This window comes from Gymnoscopelus microlampas (genome assembly GCF_963454915.1).
Source record: "Gymnoscopelus microlampas genome assembly, chromosome: 17".
Taxonomy (NCBI): Eukaryota; Metazoa; Chordata; class Actinopteri; order Myctophiformes; family Myctophidae; genus Gymnoscopelus; species Gymnoscopelus microlampas.
In genome coordinates, this window is record NC_139954.1 from 32,853,291 (window position 1) to 32,872,783 (window position 19,493).

Below are 19,493 nucleotides of genomic sequence, written 5' to 3' on the forward strand. Positions count from 1 at the left end.
AACGCATTCCCGGTACATTTCTAGTGCCTGCGTCATTTTGCCGCGAGTGTCGGAGGCAAACAATCGTGAATAAAAATTGTGTTTAGAGTTGTCAAAACAGTGAAAGATTATATCAAAAATAACTTTTGTTTAAATGAAAAAGTTGACATAGTATGACTTTAAATAAAATGTATTGCAAGCTTTCTATTATAATATTCAGTCTGTCCCTGTTAGGTACACATTTCTCTGACCTGTAGGAGCTGCGTATGCAGAGGCCGTTGCTGCAGCTGAACTCATTGGGGCCGCAGGATCGCCGCGTGCAGTTCTGATGCTCGTCCAACGCATCCGCACAGTCCGCGTCTCCGTCACACACCCAGTCGTGAGGGATGCATTTCCGCTGAGGTGGCAGGTTGTTCGTACAGGTGAACTCAGCAGCTGTGCACGTGCGATTGGCTGAGGGGGGAGGGGGGAGGGATGGTGGCAAGCACAGCAGGAGGAGTTACATTTAAGGCCTACTTTTTAAGTACTTGGTGCCAGTGTTGCACATTGAAAATAGGCGATCTTCAAACTCACAACGTGTCGCGCTGCAATGCGTTGTGAGCTGTAGATAGGCTATTTTCCATGGACGACACAGGATGGATGGTGGTAATAATGACTGCATATATCACCCTACATTTTTCACAGTCCAGAGATTCCAGACAAGTGTTCCCAAACTTAAAGCCGTGACTTGAAATACCCCCTCAAACACACACACACACACACACACACACACACACACACACACACACACACACACACACACACACACACACACACACACACACACACACACACACACACACACACACACACACACACACACACACACACACAGATTGAAGTGAGTCTCAGCGGGGAGCGCTGAAGCCTTCCGCTCTGGGCATCGTATTGTTGGAATCCCACATTGGTGAGACATGACATAAGAGTCTTGATCCACCCAGAGCCAGGAAGCCAGGGGAAAGGAGACACGCACAAAGTAGCGAGTGAGGCAGGAGAAATCAGGAATGCTAACTCCTTGGACTCTGGCGGGAGACACATCTATGGGAGCCAGAGATGCTAGGCACCGTCTACCCCACTCTAAAACAGTGGTTCTCAAACATTTTCACGTCAAGGATTGATTGATTGAATACCAATCAGAAATGTATACAGCACGGAGGGTACAGTTAGACATTTAGGCTAAAAGTATAACACAAAAAAGTCCTGGGGACTTGTTTCCACTGTGGTCCTACAGTAAGGACACCCAAGTCAATACATATTAGGCTGTGGACCCCTATTTGGTGCCAGGGACCCCCATAAGAGAAGATGTTTGTTCTTAGATTAGATTTAGTGCACAAGCCTACAACTGTCTATACTGTAGGTGGGGAGAGTGAAACTTATGGGGCTTTTTGTGTTATCCTTTTAGCATTACCTTCGACTGTACTACCTGTCCTAGTCTGTTAATAAAGTATTCAATCAATCAATCAAGCGATCATTGGACTACCTTCTAGCTGGTGAAATAATAGTGAAATTAACCAATTTCAATCTGGCATCCCTATTTTGGGCCTGTCATCAACGAAAAAAATTTGTAAATGTTCAGATATAGCAAAAATAGCAGATCTACAAGCGTCACATCTCGCAATTTTTTATGAAGTATAAAATAGGGCTTAAATGTTTAATCTCTTCCTCATTTTGCTGGGGACCCTCTGAAACCCCCCCAGCCCCAAGGACCCCTGGGGGTCACCGGACCCCACTTTGAGAACCACTGCTCTAAAATTACTTCCCCACCAGTAGGCATCTTGATTCACCAGTCAAGAGGAGAGGAGAAGGGGAATAGCAAGGAGGGGGGAAGAGGAGAAGATGGGGGGCCTAAGTTGCCCTATGAGGGGAGGAGGTAGACAAAGGGAAGAGATAGAGAAAAGGATGTATAATAACAAGAGTAAGATAAAGCGGGAGAGGACTGGAGATAAATTGAGGGAACACCCACCACAGTTGTGTCTCTGATCTTCGTCACTCATGTCTCCACAGTCGTTGTCTCCGTCGCAGATCCAGGATGCTGCGATGCACCTGCCGTCGTCACACCGGAACTGTTCCGGGTTGCAGGTTCTGACCATAGTGGCTGTGGGGGGGGGGGGGGGGGGGGTGAATCATATATCATGATCATTAACAGTACATAACTCGGCCGGTCCGGGCACTTAGGCTCTAATGTAGCCTGACAGCGCATCGTGGGTTCAAGTCCCGTTCCCAACGACCTTTGCTGCATGTCTCTCCCTATCTCTCTCTCCCTGTTTCCTGTCCATCTCTGCTATACACTATAAATAAAGGCAGAAAAGCCCCAAAAATATCAAAAGAAAACAAAAAAACAGTACATGTGTACTAAGTATATTCAATATTGAAATGTTTGCCTTATGCAGTTATCTCTTAGCTCTCGGTTACATCACTTCCCTGCTGTTCCTAAAATGATAACCGTAAGACACAATACAACACTAGCCAGGCCTTCAAAATAGTCATGGTAACTCCACATTCCCATGCACGGTGCGCTGACTAAACAAAAGCCAAAAGTGCGCCTCAGTAACCCCTGGGGGGACAAAGGGGGAGGGGGAGGGGCTGTTTGTCAGAGGAGACTGGGGGGCGTCACCGTGGAGGAATGCAGCAGACAATAGGAGGCCTGACTGACCACATCCCTGACAAAGACATACACCACTGACTCACACTCTCTAGTACATCACTCTCACAGGCTCACAGACAGACTCAGACACAAAACTCAGAATAGCAATAGACGAAGACGCACAAAGCCAGGCGGTTCATAACAGGGGTGGGGTTGGCGGTGGGGGTGGGGGATTGTGTTGTGTGTTGTGTCTGTTGCTCACTGCAGGAGGAGGGCTCGTCAGAGCCGTCGGCGCAGTCGGACCCTCCGTCACAGTACCAGTGGGAGGGGATGCAGCGGCCACTGGAGCAACGGAACTCAGTCTGGGAACATGTGGAAGTGGCTGTGATTGTGTGTGTGTGTGTGTGTGTGTGTGTGTGTGTGTGTGTGTGTGTGTGTGTGTGTGTGTGTGTGTGTGAGAGAGAGAGAGAGAGAGAGAGAGAGAAAGAGAGAGAGTGGGTGACCAGGAGTCACGGTTCGGTTGGGATTGTCCCGATTTCAAGCTGTGTGTCCCGAATGTGCCGGTTTTCAACATTCACTACAAAATTGTCCCGGTTTTCGTCACAATTAAAATAATAACAGTTGTTTTCAGCAGTTGCATAGACGTTTATCATGTTCTGTTTGTGTACATGCTAACAAGGAAACATGAGTAATGTTTGCATTGTGTGTCTGAATTCAACACTGATGTGTCACCCTAATAGATAAGCAAACAGAAGAAGAACTTAATACTTCACTTCACTACTTCACAATACCTTTGTCTTTGACTTCCGCCCCTTGTTTAATTACCCATTTTAGAGAAGCTCTTTTACAATCTCTTCTGTTTTCCGTTGAATGATATGACAGTAGAAAGACACTGGAAAACCCCACCTCATACCTCAGAACCAGCTGTAGTCAACTCACCACAGTGTGTGGGGCTCTCGTCACTCATGTCCCCACAGTCGTTGTCGCCATCACACAGGTAGGAGCGCGGGATGCAGATGTTGGTGGACTGACACTTTGTGTGTTCAGGCAGGCATGTTCTCTCCGCTGACATGATAAAAAAAGAGGGGGGAAAAAGAAAAATTGCTTAGCTATGACGAGCACCTATATGAAAACCCAGTCTGTTTGAGATAGGTACATAGGTACATGACATAGGTACATGACTCACGGCAGTTCTGCTCGTCCGAGGTGCCGTTGTCATAGCAGTTGTTGATGCCATTGCAGACGTATTCCTTAGCGATGCAGCGTCCGTTGTTGCAGGCAAACTCCGTGTTGGAGTCGCAGGGTCGGAACAGACAGTCCAGCTCATCACTATTGTCCCCGCAGTCGTCATAGTGATCACAGCGGTAGTGGTATGGCACGCATCGCCCCGTCCCACATGTAAACAGTGTAGGCGCGCAGGTGTGGAAGGCTGGCCGATCAGAACACAATAAAACACACATCACGTTAAGACAGATGGCAAGTAGAAGCGGGCAAGAAAGCTGTCGTCACCCATAAGTGGGTCACAGCAGCAGGTCAGCTTGATGACCACAATAAATAAAAACATTATAATAAGCCTAATCTTTGGATGAGTATTGTTTATGCTCAACACAATTTTAAGGCAAGCTACGTATAATTTATTTTCCATACACTATTTGTGATAACACATATTCACAGCATTTTACTATTTGGATGGTAACTTGAATCATATAGGGCTACATATCTATCTACATATCAATCTAAGATGTAATTGTAAATTATAAAGAAAATTACTAAAAGATGTGTGACAGTGACATTTCATTTGATCAGCATGAAAAGGAGAATACTGTATTGAAGAACAATATACAGAGAGAAATGTGAATTATATATTTTTTTGACATGGTAATGAGAATGTATTGCTAGTAGTAGTGTGTAGTACGGTAGTAGTAGTAGTAGTATTAGACAGTGCTTTGCAGCACAGAATGTTTGGTGGGGCCTGTGCCAAAAGTACCTCCACAGTTGGGTCACGGTATGAATACGTTTCGGAACCCCGGGGCTAGAGCAGTGGTTCTCAAAGTGGGGTCTGGGGACCCCTGGGGGTCCTTGAGGGGGTTCCAGGGAGTCCCCAGCAATATTAGTTAATATAGCATCAAAATCTTTAAAAAAAAGTTTTATCACTTTAACCCTATTTTTATGGTTTAGCTATTCAAAAATAGCCGATGTACAAGTGGTCAACGATGCAACGTGTTGTTGTGAGGTTATAGATCTGCTATTTTGGGAAAACATTTTAAATTTCTCATGGGGAGAAGATTACCCTGTCACAAAATCTTTTTTTAGGGGTTCTTGAGATGAAAATGTTTGAGAACCAGTGGGTTAGAGGATCAACACTAATGTACACTAATGTACACTACTGTACACAATTGACATTTTACCTGACAAGGCAATAAATGATGATGCCACTTGAGGGACTGCATGCAAGATATGAATGAGCATATCAGATGATTAGTTCTTTAACATTAATTTGAGTTGTTATGGGGAAAGGTCACATAATTTGGATTAGTGAAACGCAAGCATACACACCAAAAGAGCTGAAATCAACCTTGGGTCCTAGAAAAGAGATTTGTTACAGTGAGAAACAGAAATCTGTTAGTGTCAGTAAAGGGTACAGTATTTCAGAATGAAAAGAGCAGAGCAGTATTTTGATCGCTATATGACAGACAGAGGGAGCTACGCCACCACTGTGTTAAGGACCAGCGAGTCGGGCAGTGATTCCTCAACAGTGAAATTTTAGATCAATTCTGTGTAAAAGGATACTACCCAAACAAAAGCGGATCGTAGATAGAAACAGAGAAGCAAAAATAGGACAAACAACAAACAAGAGGAACCGATTTGGGGAAAGTTTCTTGTTATTCATGATATCCATTACCACAGACTCTCTCCAGCTCATCACTGCCATCCCCGCAGTCATTGTCAGTGTCACATTTCCACTGGGCCCGAATGCAGCGACCGTTCATACATGTGAACTGACCCGCACTGCAGCGGGTCCCATTGTCAGGGATACAGTACTTGCTGTCGGCCAGGTACCACCGGCCCTCTGACGGACACTGACACTCAGCGCCATTGGGACCTGAACAGATTTATAAAGAGTAATAGAACCTTATGATGAGGTTGGGTTCATATTATAAGGACACAGATAAGACTGTTAAAGTGCATTGGAATTACAGCATACAGATGAGCATGGGAAGTTCTCATACCTGGTGTACAGATGTGACTGCACCCTCCATTGAACTGCTGACAGGGACTGTCACACTGCTGCTGCTTCCCGCTGGCCAAAGCGTGGATATCCATGGGTCGAGACGGCAGGTTCTGGATCATCACCCGCTGGTCAGAGCCGTCGTGCTTGTTGGCCCGGTAGATGCTGCGTGTGTTCCAGTCTGTCCAGTAGATGTGCTGGCCGTACATGGTCATGGCGAATGGATATATTGCTGTGCCAACTATGACCTCCCGGTCAGCCCCAGTAAGAGAGCAGCGCTCAATCTTCTGTCTGATGACAGTCCAGAAATAGCGTTGGAAATAAACACAAAATGTTACCCCAGTATGTGAAACAATTATTCAAGTTAATATATTATGTTAAAATATATATAAAAAATCATATCATATGATAATAATCTACATTTTTCATGCAAATGAATGACTCAGTGAACCCTGCATTTAATAAAATACCCCAGATGTAAGATTTAAAAAAAATGCCACATAGATAAAAAGATAAATACTGTATAGTGATGGAAATGTTTATAGAAGGCTATCATAAAATCTTACAAGCTGGCATCTGCCCAGTACAGCCTCTGTTCTTCATAGTCTAGGGTAAGGCCATTGGGCCACACCAGACTGCTATTCACGATCTCCGTTCTGAAGTTCCCTCCTAAAGTGGCTCGCTCAATTTTTGCATGGGTCCCCCAGTCTGTCCAGTACATATAACTGTGAAGAGTGGAAAGAATTGTTTCAAGATGCCAGTCCAATACTGGGACAATATAGGACAATATACTGTACAGTCTTGAATTGTGCTTACATTTTACTGTGCAGACCTGGCAGGTAGGAAAAAGGTTTTTGTTTTTTAACAGAGTGGAAGAGAAAACCATACTTTTGATACTGTTACTACAGTCTTACCCCCTGCAAGGATCCACCATAATGGCACGTGGCCTGGGTACATGAGCGATAACAGTCCTCTGAGAGCCATCTACTGACATGGAGCTGATGCTCTGGTTGATGTAGTCGCTGTAATAAATCCTTCTGTTGATCCAGTCATATGCTATACCATCAGGAGCCCCTAGATCTGGACCAAACAGATGCATCACACTCAACACCACACACCTTCTAGTATTTAACATTCTAGAAGCACAACGTTGGATTCATGTTAAATGTAGTTGTATACAACGTAGGTTCAGGAGTGGAGACCACCCTCTGCTTATCACAGCCACTCCCTGTCCTCAATCGCTTCCCTGTCTACCACACTACCTTCACTCATTAGCCACTCCCCATTCATAATCACCCCTAACCACTACACCTGCCTCCACTCACCTAAGCCCAGGGGCGCAGGAAGTCATTTTTTCCAAGGGGGGCTGGGCGGGGGATTTTTTTTCACATTTTTTTCATGTTTCTTTCACATTTTTCAGCAAATATTTTATTCCCCAAAGTTAAATACATCATTGTTTTAATATATATGTGTGTGTATAGACTTAACAAATTATAAGTATTTTTTTAATTTACAAAAAAAATATATATATACATTTTATTCTTATTTTTTTGCTTCGCACCACCAGGGGGGCTGCAGCCCCCATAGGCCCCCCTTCCCACACCACTGCCTCAGCCAATCCTTGTTGCAATCACCACAGTATAAATACACCTGCGATCTCTCAACTCTTGTTCGTTCTGCTCCACAACAGACCAAACATCAGTTGTGAGTACTGCGCTTTTAGATCGGCTCTTTCTGCCTTTCATTGCTTTCAAGTTCGTCCTCCTCCACCCCAACCTCCTCCTTCCCCCTCGATTCTCGCTCTTCTCCCTTCCGTCTCTACTTCTCTAGGAATCCAGGGGGGACAGTGACCTAGACGACCGACCGCTCCCCGAGTAGAGCAACGATGGCCGTCAGCTCCCGAGACGACTCCCCAACTTGCACTCAGTGTCACCCCACCTTGGGTTATTCATCCCGTTCCACGCTCATCTCATTTCGTTTCAATAAATCGTTAAACTTAAGCAGAGGTGTGGTCTCTTACTAGTGAAATTATTGTTAATGTGTATTTTCAGACATTTAAACACACAAACCCTCAATAATTAGTCAACTTGACTTTGGCTCTGTACTTAGTCTGCTCTTTTTCCACTACACTAAACCTCTTTGCCGAAAATAGCAGATCTACAAGCTTACAACGCCTTGCAGCGCGATGCGTTGTGAGGCGTTCAACTCAGAATAGGGATGCTAGGTTTGAAGTGGTCAATGTAAAAAGAAAAAGTTCCAGCAATGACAATCTCGGTGTTGACAGGATGAATTAGAATGAATTAGCGCCTGTGTGGATGTCTGTGGAAACAGTAGCGATCGGCAGGGTGCGCCAGTTCACCGCTCTCAAACTAAAGGCTAATGGGTGTTTACCTGAGGCCACCAGTACAGGGGATGAGGTGGCAGAGGACAGGCTGATGTAGCTGATGCTGCTCGATCCTGCCCCCGAGCTCTGTGTGAAGTAGATCCTCCTGTCTGTCAGGTCAAAATCCAGCGCCACTGAGGTACGTGGCACATTGACCACGGGGAAGGGCAGCGCGTGGTCCTCAGGGTCAAGACGCAAGCTCCGCACTGTGCTCTCTGTGGTATAGATGAGGTAATCATCCTGTGACACGATACAGCTCTCATTGTCTGCCGCCAGGTTCCCAAAGGCACAGCTGCACTTCCTGGCCAGGCTGCCCGGGAGTGCAAAGCAGAAGTGGGAACAGCCGCCATTGTCCTCAACACAGGGGTTGTTGTTAAGCTGCAGGGCTGAGGTGGGCTGGGTACGCTGATCAAAGATGGTGATGTCCCTCAGCATGTTGATGTTGTCTCTGATGACGGCAGCTTGCTCTGAGCTTCCTGGTTCTTTGCTAGCCTGGAACACCTTCTTCAGGTTCCTATCAACCCAAATGATACTACTCTCAAACACTGTGATCCCAAATGGAGTAGGGTAGCGGCTGCCATATCGGATGATCTCTGTGTCCCCACCCTCAGGACTGACCCTAGCAATCATATCCAAGGAGTCGTCTACCCAGTAGACGTAGCCAGTCTGTCGGTCGAGAGCTAGACCTCTTGGGGTTATAATTCCAGAGGACACTAGGACAGTGCGGTTTGTACCATCCAAAAGCGCCCGCTCAATCTTAGGATTCTGGCCATAGTCCGACCAGAACAGATAGCGGTTTTTGGGGTCCACCACAATGTGGCGGGGCATGTCCACTTGGGTCTTCAACAGTACCCTGCGGAAGGTGAAATTCAGCCGGAGCACTTCCACATATGTCTCAGTCAGGAACGCATTGGTGAAATATAGGTTTCCTGTGAAAACAATATCCAAGTTGAGTAACTGGTATTATTTGCACAGCATGACTTTGTAACTGAGCCAGACACAGCTGTAGGTGATCACCACACAGATCAGCTTGGTCAATGCACCATAAAGCTGTACCATTTAATAGCAATGGTATCTTAATTCACATGTCATGCCCTTATACTAAGTACCATACCATACAAATAACATACCATAAAATATATTTCCAGGGACCAAATATAATATATTTATAATATAATTTAATGTATTATATTAAATTATATTTTCCCACTTTTTGGAATTTTGTTAGTTAGCTTTAATGAAAAATTACGAGTTTTTAGAATTAATCAATTTCTATAACAGCTTGAGGATGAGAGTGGGACCATGCTGATAGAGTACCTGCAGCCCAGTCCACAGCAATGCCTCTTATCCCATTTCGTCCTATTCCAGATGTAATCATGCTACGGAATCCTGAGCCATCTGGCTTGATGCGCCTGATGGCGTTCTGTGATGCCACGGTGATGCTGAAGTCACACCAGTAGATGAAGCCAGACGCCATGTGCACATCAACGTGTAGGGCATTACGGCCTGCAAGACCATTAACGGGTTATTATCATGAATTCAAACATGGCAATCAGCCAGCTATCCTCTCAATAAAATGTTAATATTCTGTGTCCATGTAGTAGAACGTCCTCTCCTAATGGAATAACAGCTTCTTGGAAGTCACACTCACCTCTTCCAGCTACAGGCACCATCGTCTCAGAATGATCTGTCCCTTCCAGACTGAAGCCTTTGATAGCAGACAGAGTGGAGATGACCGCATAGGACTGGTATGGAGCGCAGGTCCTATTGTCAGCGTTGACTTTAAAACCTGTGGCACACGCACAGGTATACAGACTCCCGGGCCGTGGCAGACACAGTTGCTCACAAACCCCAATGTTGTTACTGCATCCGTTGGATGTCCCCGCAATGGCTGAGGATGCAGAGTAAAGGTGATGCAACAAAGCAGAGAGCAGAGAGACAGTGAGACAGTGAGACACGCGGTATATCAGAACTGACCGCGTTTCAACATGTGCATCTTCCCCACAGTCCACCAACACTTACTCTCTCTGTGGTGAACTTTCAGCGATCTCAGTCCGAGGACGTTGTTCCGCAACACAATCTTGTTGCCACCTGTGGCTTTGTCTACACGTTCTATGACCTCAAAGTCACGGTCAGAGAAGTAGAGGTAGTCCTCAAAGACAGCCACGCCCCACGGGTGAGACAGGCCGGTCACTATGGTGATGCGGTTACTCCCGTCTGGATCCCCACGCTCAATCTGTGGAGTTGAAATGACCAAGTGAAATGCAATCAGTTACAGTTACGAATCAAAACGTGACAACCTTCATGTGTCGTAATGTCAGATATTGTCTGTTTTATATGGGGTGCGTATATCCTGGCTTAAAACATTTATATAGACAGTCATCTAAACGTAATCAAGTGAAATAAGGTCACATTTATTTGATGAAGTAATCTAAATGATTATATTACTTATTACAATTCTAGTAATCAGTGATATGTATGTGATTACATTTCAAAAATAACTTTCCCAACCCTGAGAATGAATGATAGATAGTGACATATCAGTCAGTAAATGTCTTGAGGTACATCATTTGTCAAGCCATGAATTAGCCATAAGTGCTCACCACGCCAGTGCTGGTGACGGCCCAGTACAGCTTGTTCTCTCGGATATCTAGCGTGACAAACTCAATGTGCTGCATGTTGCCAGTGAAGAGGATGACAGGGTTGGAACCATCCATGTCTGCAGATGCCACCTTGGCTGGGATGCCGCTCTCTGTGCCCTGGTCTGTCCAGTAGAGTTTTCTGAAACAAATTAATTAATGGGAATAGATACGTAGTTGTGTTCATTCATCAATTTGTAACTCCGATAAAATAATACTCAGGATTTTAATACGTCTTTCACAAAGCAAAATCACAAAGTTCTCAAGAGAGAAAGAATGGCCGAGAATGTTGCCTGTCAGGTTCTGGGAATGACATTTCTAGTGTCAACAGTACTGTATGTTCTGATGAACACTTGTGAATCTTGTGTAGTATGCATTAAGGCTTTTAGTCTCGTTACACACCGGGAGTCTGACGAATAAACAATCCAAAAATGCATCTGCGAATATTTTGCATCAAACTATTCATATAGCCTCATTCATACAGGTTGGTGACTTTATTTAAGGAGAAATATCTACCTTGTTCCAGAAGAAAATAAAAAATGTGTCACTTTACCATAGTGTAAAATATAGCGCCGCAACGAATTGTGAACTTGTAGATTAGATGTAGCTACTATTATAATTTTTTAACCCTTGAATGTCCAAAACTGTTTCTAATATTATTTTTTTTTTAAATAGCTGAACTACAAGCTGACAACGCGTCACATCACAACTTGTTGTGGACTTGTAGATCGGCTACTTTCACTTGTATGATGAAGTAGGGCACTCATTTACGAAAAAAAAAATATTTAAAAAATTGATTCATGGAGATACAAGGTTTCTGCCCGATATTAACGATTTGTACTTTTGAACACGTAAGTAGTTTTAAAAGCAAGTATTCCAGTACTTTTAACTTGCAGTGGAGTAATATTTGACCATGAGCATCTATACTTTGACTCAAGTACTGGGGTTAAGTACTTTGTCCAATACTGGTGTTCAGTATCACTGCCTGAGCTCTCTCTCTGGGGGCAGAGCAGATGGCGCTGAGGAGGCTGATAGGGCTCACTGGCTGTAGGGATGAGCGTCCATGCCAGGGCTGTGTTAAATGGGGCTTACCCACGCGTCGGGTCCACTGCAATGCCAATAGGTGTGCCAGGGCCAGTCGGGGAGCCGTTATTTGTGATGAGCGTTTTCCGGTACTGCACTTCCCCTCTGAGCTTCAAAACCTGGCCAAGCGAGTGAAAACACACAAACCCAAGCGCACCATACGTAAGTCCACGCACCAGCGCACACGCAGACACGCAGGCACGCACACACACACACACACACACACACACACACACACACACACACACACACACACACACACACACACACACACACACACACACACACACACACACACACACACACACACACACACACACACACACAGGTGAGAGGAAGTCATTGTGTTCTTCTCCAGACAGTCTTACAGAGAAAGTGGTAACACACAGAATAGAACCTACAGAAGCCTACTGAATCCACCATTGCCATGCACACCCAGCTCAGTAATGGCAGCTTCATTTAACAGAGGGAGAACACACACACACACACACACACACACACACACACACACACACACACACACACACACACACACACACACACACACACACACACACACACACACACACACACACACACACACACACACACACACACACATACCCGCTGAGAAGACAGCACAGCTTTTCTCACCTCAATAGACTGTGTGGCTGGGTTGGTGTAGTACAAGTTCTCAGTAATCCAGTCCAGAGCCAGGCCAACAGGGGAGCCCAGGATGGCGGCAGGGGCAAATTCTGTCCGGTTGGTGCCATCTGACCTCACCCTGTGGATCTCACCCTGGGGCACAAAGGGAGCAAGGACACCGTCAGTCAGATGATGTATATATTTTTAGAGCATGTTCTGTGCACAGTAATATCCTCATAATAATTAAACTTTGATAAAGTAAACATTTGACCAAAATAGACCCATAATAACATAATAAGAGTGTTCGTTTCACTGAAATATAACGCAAAATTGACCCTGTCATGGTTAAATGAGCACTCTGAATTCCAGGATTCCAATGAATTCCAATGAACACTCTGAGTTCCAGGAGGTCCCAAGAAAAATGTGTAAAGAAATATAGCATAACATTTAGTTTATACACTTTAACCCTATATACATCAAGTTTGAAGATTTGCAATGAAATAAATCCCCCACAAAAATCATCCAACATTTTGGAATATTTATATGTAAGTCTTGTATAGGGGGTCCCTGGCACAAACTCTTTACATTTGGGGTCCACGGCCAAATACATAATGTTATGATAATGGGGTCCTTGACATGAGAACCACTGCTGTAGAAGATAGTGGTTAGGCTCACCGGGTGCTCCACCCAGTAGATGGTCTGTTCGTTGTCATCAAAGTCGACATCGTAGCCATTCTGAAGGCCAACGATAGCAACCATTGCATCGTTACTCTTTTCATCTGGATTCAGGGAAATGCCGTAGATCATACTGTCCCTTACAACCACCAGGAATGGATCCTCAACTGATGTGAAAAAACAGACAGATAGAAAGATTCAGTCAAAAATGTAATAAAAATACCAACGTGAACAACTTCTATAGAAGCCATTGAGAAGAAAAACACTTTTGCGTAACCTTTGGAAACATCGACAATATTCTTTTCAATGGCAATATTATGTAATCAATCATTACATTTTTTTGGGATTACACAGCAGATCAAAGTGGCACTTCTGTGTTGCCACAAGCTGGATTTATACAAGCTTGTTCCTCGTACCTGGATTTAGCCTCATCAATGGCTAAAGGTCACCTTTAGTGTATGATCTCTACAGGGAATGAGGGATCACTGATTTACTCAATCCAGGAAAACAGCCTTTTATCTATAATGAGGATTGACTGGTGAAAGTTTGTTCCACAATCTGATTTGCTTTGTCATCAGCGATTAGAGTCAATGGATGGTTGTGGGGCATTTTCATTCTTGGATAATCATTGGCCTCCAGGGAGAATGCGTTCTGCTTGGCTTGAATGAGCCGAAACCTGAGATGGGTTAAGCTGCTGACCTAAAGGGGACTCCATGGACTTCGGATTATAGGCCCCTTGTCTTGATGAAACCTAAGACAAGCTTTTATGATTCCTAATATTTATGACTGAAACAGGATTTTACAGGAAAATGAAAAATGGAATACTGTTGACACGTCCCTAGTTTAATCCAAAATATGAGTCCAAATCTTTCTAAGATGTATCCTCTTATCAGCTTTAAGCTGGACAAAACAAAGCAGAACTTTGATGATAGTAAAAAAATATTATTAACAATTATAGTTGACGATGATATAAATAAACTATTGGCCTTCCCTACACCAATCTATTCATTGCATCTGACCTGACTTCCTGAGTGTTTCCCCTCTTTTGGCAGGATGCCTACCTCTGACGCAGGTCAGCTGGTCAGTGTCCAGTGTCCAGCCTGATGGACAGGCACATGTCCAAAACCTGGGTCCCACAGCCGAAAGCAAGCAGATATGGGTGCAGGCACTCCCCAAGCAGAGGTTTTCACCTATACATAGCAAATGCACGCACGCACACGCACACACACACACACACACACACACACACACACACACACACACACACACACACACACACACACACACACACACACACACCACAGTCAATGCAATCGTCTCCACAGGTCCACTGGGGTTATTATAGAATTTAATTTCCAATACAATGGAACCATTGTATACTGGCAATACAATATTTAATTTTTGATTAAATGACCAAGCCAAATATTTGTAATGAGCTGACCTACAAGATGCCCAAGCTGTGCCCAGCTAGAACAATTCACTACCAAATGCTTCCAGCCATGGAGCCAGTGCAGTAAGGATCAGTTTCTGTCTGTTCATTATCCATCATACCTGCTGGCTGCCTGGCTGGGTGTACTGCTACCAGACCCAAGGGCTGAGGTAGGTTGTACAGCATCACTGTCTGGTTCCCCCCATGCCACTTATGGGCTCGGATCACACGGTTGACGTATCTGTCGGTCCAATACACAAAATCCTCAAAAATGGTAATTGCGTGGGGGTGTTGTAGTACCTTTTTATAGGGAGCAGCAAAAGACAAGAAGTGGGTTTTACTCATATTATTCATCACAGGAAAGTGAGAATGCATACTGTGTTTGCACAAAAACCTCAGTTCTTGTATAGCTTGATTTATACTTAATTGCATGCCAGTGTCGAGTACCAAATATAGCGGATCTACAAGCGCACATGTTTTCGGTGCGTGACACTGTGAGCAACCAAATATAAGTCAGGGTATGAATTCACATCCATCATATCTGCTAAGCTCATTTTGAAAATGTGAATAAAGCTATGCTCTTACCAGGTCACTGGCTAGGACCTGCTTCCTGTTGTTCCCATCATAATCACAATAGTCAATGAAGTCCAGATACGCATCAGCAAAGTAGAGCAGTTTGTTGGGATAGTCAATGGTAAGACCATTTGGCCAGTAGAGCTTCTTGTTTATGATGGTGGTCCTCAACTTTCCATCCATACTGGCCCTCTCAATGCGGGGGTTTCTTCCCCAGTCAGTCCAGAACATCAGGTGTGCACTGCAAAAACAAATGCCTTGGGTTAGTAGAAAAACAGGAGAAGATCATCACTTAGGCCTATCAAACATTTCCAAATCTAACCTCTAATCTCAAGTCACTAACCTGTTCCTTGGATCCAGAATCAGGCCTCGTGGGTTTGTGACATTTTCACTGACCAGCACAGTCCGATGGGAGCCATCCAGTTTAGACACTTCAATGGTCTCCAGGATGTAATCGGTCCAGTACAGATTCCTGCCCACCCAGTCTACGGCAAGGCTCTCTGTCACCGTCACTCCACTGTCAAATATCTGTCAAAGAGAGACTTAGCTCTTACTAGCTGACCACATATCTGTGCACATCCTTCTCAATAAAATACTTGCTATTTAAAGCTAGGGATCATAACATAAATGATGCTATGTATGTACTGACTGACCACAGTTCTATCACTGCCATTCTTGTGAGCGCTCCAGACTTTGTCCTGGATGGAATCGGACCAGTATATGCGGTCGGTGACTGAGTCGAAATCCAGGGCCACGATGAGGCGCCCGTCCCGAACCAGCGAACGAATCACGTTTGGCTGTGTGGTTATATCATCCTGCAAGATCTGATTTCGACTGGCCACCAACAGGAAGGCTTCCCGAGAATCTGTAGACAGACAGACAGACAGACAGACAGACAGACAGACAGAAAGACAGACAGAAACACATAGTCAAACCTATTTGTCATTCTCATTTTAATGACAGTACTCATCAGCTTGCACATGCCTTCCAAAACGTCACAACGGGATAGAAAATAAATAGACCCCCAGACCCCACTCACATAGCTTTGGTTGGGGAATGCACTCGTGTTGGTATAATGGGCTATTGTATTACATAAGCCTTTCAGCGGGTTATCTGTATGGAAGATGGTCTCATGTCGGGCACGCTCCTCATAAGCAGCCCTTTGTTGGTGATTATGTCCTAATTACCCCAACGAGAGCCACTGAGTGACATATATGTTATTTGTCTTATCTAAGGAAATCAGAGCTGTGTGAAGAGAGAGTGGAGAAGAAAGACAGTGTGTCAGCCTAGCTGTCTGGGGGCCAATCCCCCCTCTACATTACAGATAATTCCTGTCCAGCAGCCACCACAGAGGGGAAGGCTGAGGTCTGTGTGGGCCAATCACAGTGACATCCTCATCACCATCTCCTGAGGAAACAGGCTTGAACGAAGAACTGCTAATTGCCATCTTCTTAATTTGCAAGATTATGATCGGCAATGTCAGATTAGAAATATGAACTGAATAAACAAGTCAAATAAGTCATAATGCCCAATACATACTCCTTCAGACGTTCAGGTTCGGAACAGGCTTTACGGAGTACGGAGAGTCAGGACATCTAGGGGTGCACAAGTTCTGAGATCACCCATCAGAAGTTCTGAATGACGTCAAATTGTAGTTATATAACCTCCCTTTCCGAACAAATGTTCAAAATGTCGAGGACCATGTATTGGGCTTAATTGTTGGAGGCCCTAGAATAGTGGGTAGAGAGACCATCTGGTAATGAGAAGGTCGCCGGTACGCCCCCTGTTCCAACCAGTCTATGTGAAGTGTCCATGAGCAAGACACTTAACCGCTAACTGCTCCCCGGGCACTTCTCCACAGCTCGTAATATGTTAGGATGGGTTAAATGAAGAGGTAAAATTTCAGGCATGTGCAAATGTACAGTGACAAATACCCCTAAAAAACAACTAAAAGGGGACCAAATTATTATGATTTTATTATAACTACCATGAGTACAATATTTTCCATTAAGGCAAACATGTGGTGTGTCAGGTGTAATGAAACACTCATCTCCCTATATTAATTAATTCTGATTTAGCCGTTTCTGGAGCTCTACTCCACAAAACCAAGGTTTTAGACATATCCATCCCTACCTGAGGCCTTGCACGTGCGTTGGTCTATTTCCAGAGTGTAGCCATCCTGGCAGTGGCAGCGGAAGGAGCCTCTCTCGTTAAAGCAATGCTGGCTACACAGTCCGGGGGGATTACACTCGTCTATATCCTCACATGTCTTGGAATCATTGCTCAGTTGATAGCCCATAGGGCAAGTGCACTGAGCCCCAAAGGGTCCCTGGATACACCCATGGGTGCAGCCAGCATTGTTGTCTGAACAGCTTTCTTGATCTGCGTGGAGGGGATGGAAAGAGTGAGTTATGGCCACAAAATGAAACGCAGTTTAAAGAAAGTTAATGGACAATGTGAGAAATAACCGCATGAGTAGAGACTTCTACTTGAGTTATTGATTTGCATGCTTTATTAATGTACATGCTTTATTAATTGACATGCTTTCATCATCATCACTGAGCATCAACTGATGTACACCAGCATGCAGCTTTAGAACGTATACTCTATTTCTACTCTACTTGTTCCTACCTGGTAAATGCTCATCTGAAAGTTTTGAGGAGGGCAAGAGAGGAAAATCACAGATCATTTTAAGTTAATACAAATCAAATCACACACATGCATGATTTGAACACGAGAATACAAAAAAGACAGCAAACAACAACAACTTTAACTATTGTTTTCCCCTCGTTGAATGATGTCACTGGTGTTGCAGAATTTAACAGGTGACAAATGTCAAATCATCACAAAACAAAAAACAAATAACAACAGGAATATGAATCATTAACAAAATGTAGAAATCCAATAAAATATCAGGATGAGGCCATTAATCTTTGAAATGTTAAACAATGATCCTGATCGTTCTGACACAGAAGGAATGTATCGTACTGTACAGTGTGGCTGATGTAAGACCCGGAGAGAACACTTACTGCAGAGCGGAGACTCGTCAGCATCGTTGGGGCAATCGGGGGTGTTGTCACATACACGGGTGAGGTTGACACAAACACTGTGGCCCGGGCACTGCCACTGCCAGCTTGGACATCGAAAAGGCGGAGTCGGGCAGTCGCGCTCATCGCTCATGTCCCTGCAGTCATTGTCCCCATCGCAGATCCAACTGGTGTACACGCAGTTGCCGTTGTCACAGCGGAAGAGCGAGCTGGGACATGTGCGAGGCGTGCAGGCGTGGTGCTCGTCAGAGCCGTCTTCACAGTCTGGGTGGCCATCACACTCCCAGGTGGAGGGGATGCAGCTTCCGTCTGACTGGCACTGGAACTCGGTCTCGTGGTGGCACATCCCTGGGGGCCTGGTTGCTAATGGCACAGTAGGAACATGGAACAAAGAACGTGTTTGACCATACGCAAGTATGAAATAAACAGTTCGATGCTGCAACAATCATCAGCAGCATGGTGACACAACGGTCACATAGAAGATGAGCGAAATACTTACGACAGCCAGACTCATCTGAGCGATCATTACAGTCAAAGACCCCGTCACATCGGTAGAAGGTGTTGACACATTGATGACCATTGGAACACTTGAACTCATACACAGTGCAATTGTAGACTGAAAGAGAGCCAGTAGAACATGCATGTTCGGTTAGCTTTACCAAGGGTCATGTATACAGAAATCATTTGTTGTGTAACACATGTAATAAGATCAAGAGGCATATCAACATCCATGTTTCCTTTCACTGTACATTCTATTTCCAAGCACATCTGGCTGGTTAACATTTAACATGACAGTTGTTCTGAGGTCCAGTCCCAAGATAAGAATTTATGACAATAAGAAGCTAACCTATATTAAAATTGGCTAATGGGAGGGAGGGCGAGTTGCGGGTTCAATTCCCGATCCCCACGACCTTTGCTGCGTGTCACCCCCCCCCCCCACCTCTCTCCCCATTTCCTGTCAGTCTACTGTTCCTATCAATAAAGGCCGAAAAATCCCCCAAAAATATCTTGAAAAAAGAAACAGATATCTCCATATATGGGCACAAAAGAGACACAGACAGACGGGTACAACGGGTACTCTGACAACCCCCTGACACTATGACTCAGGCATATTGGTCGGATCGGCTGTGTGACGTAGGTGTGAGGGCCGCATAATAATAATAATAGCAAATGTAAAATGTATCGTTAGAAATGACCAATGATACTGCA

General features: G+C 44.7%; 1 protein-coding gene across 3 annotated transcripts in view; it reads right to left on the minus strand.

Moving 5' to 3' along the window:
• Positions 1 to 19,493, minus strand: part of lrp2a (low density lipoprotein receptor-related protein 2a) — a 63,440-nt gene that overhangs the window by 20,599 nt on the left and 23,348 nt on the right. For all 3 annotated transcript variants that reach the window (XM_084085306.1, XM_084085305.1, XM_084085307.1), the window contains exons 24-48: positions 18,784 to 18,900; positions 18,267 to 18,647; positions 17,371 to 17,619; positions 15,891 to 16,102; positions 15,581 to 15,765; positions 15,250 to 15,478; positions 14,787 to 14,964; positions 14,297 to 14,425; positions 13,236 to 13,402; positions 12,570 to 12,713; positions 11,946 to 12,055; positions 10,818 to 10,995; positions 10,237 to 10,450; positions 9,866 to 10,105; positions 9,532 to 9,720; positions 8,223 to 9,143; positions 6,746 to 6,911; positions 6,398 to 6,556; positions 5,833 to 6,122; positions 5,505 to 5,705; positions 3,789 to 4,031; positions 3,542 to 3,667; positions 2,865 to 2,984; positions 1,982 to 2,113; positions 231 to 432 (exon numbers count right to left, since the gene is read on the minus strand). In XM_084085306.1, the coding sequence (XP_083941432.1) occupies positions 231 to 432; positions 1,982 to 2,113; positions 2,865 to 2,984; positions 3,542 to 3,667; positions 3,789 to 4,031; positions 5,505 to 5,705; positions 5,833 to 6,122; positions 6,398 to 6,556; positions 6,746 to 6,911; positions 8,223 to 9,143; positions 9,532 to 9,720; positions 9,866 to 10,105; positions 10,237 to 10,450; positions 10,818 to 10,995; positions 11,946 to 12,055; positions 12,570 to 12,713; positions 13,236 to 13,402; positions 14,297 to 14,425; positions 14,787 to 14,964; positions 15,250 to 15,478; positions 15,581 to 15,765; positions 15,891 to 16,102; positions 17,371 to 17,619; positions 18,267 to 18,647; positions 18,784 to 18,900 (5,482 nt within the window). The remainder of the gene's footprint in view (positions 1 to 230; positions 433 to 1,981; positions 2,114 to 2,864; positions 2,985 to 3,541; positions 3,668 to 3,788; positions 4,032 to 5,504; positions 5,706 to 5,832; positions 6,123 to 6,397; positions 6,557 to 6,745; positions 6,912 to 8,222; positions 9,144 to 9,531; positions 9,721 to 9,865; positions 10,106 to 10,236; positions 10,451 to 10,817; positions 10,996 to 11,945; positions 12,056 to 12,569; positions 12,714 to 13,235; positions 13,403 to 14,296; positions 14,426 to 14,786; positions 14,965 to 15,249; positions 15,479 to 15,580; positions 15,766 to 15,890; positions 16,103 to 17,370; positions 17,620 to 18,266; positions 18,648 to 18,783; positions 18,901 to 19,493) is intronic.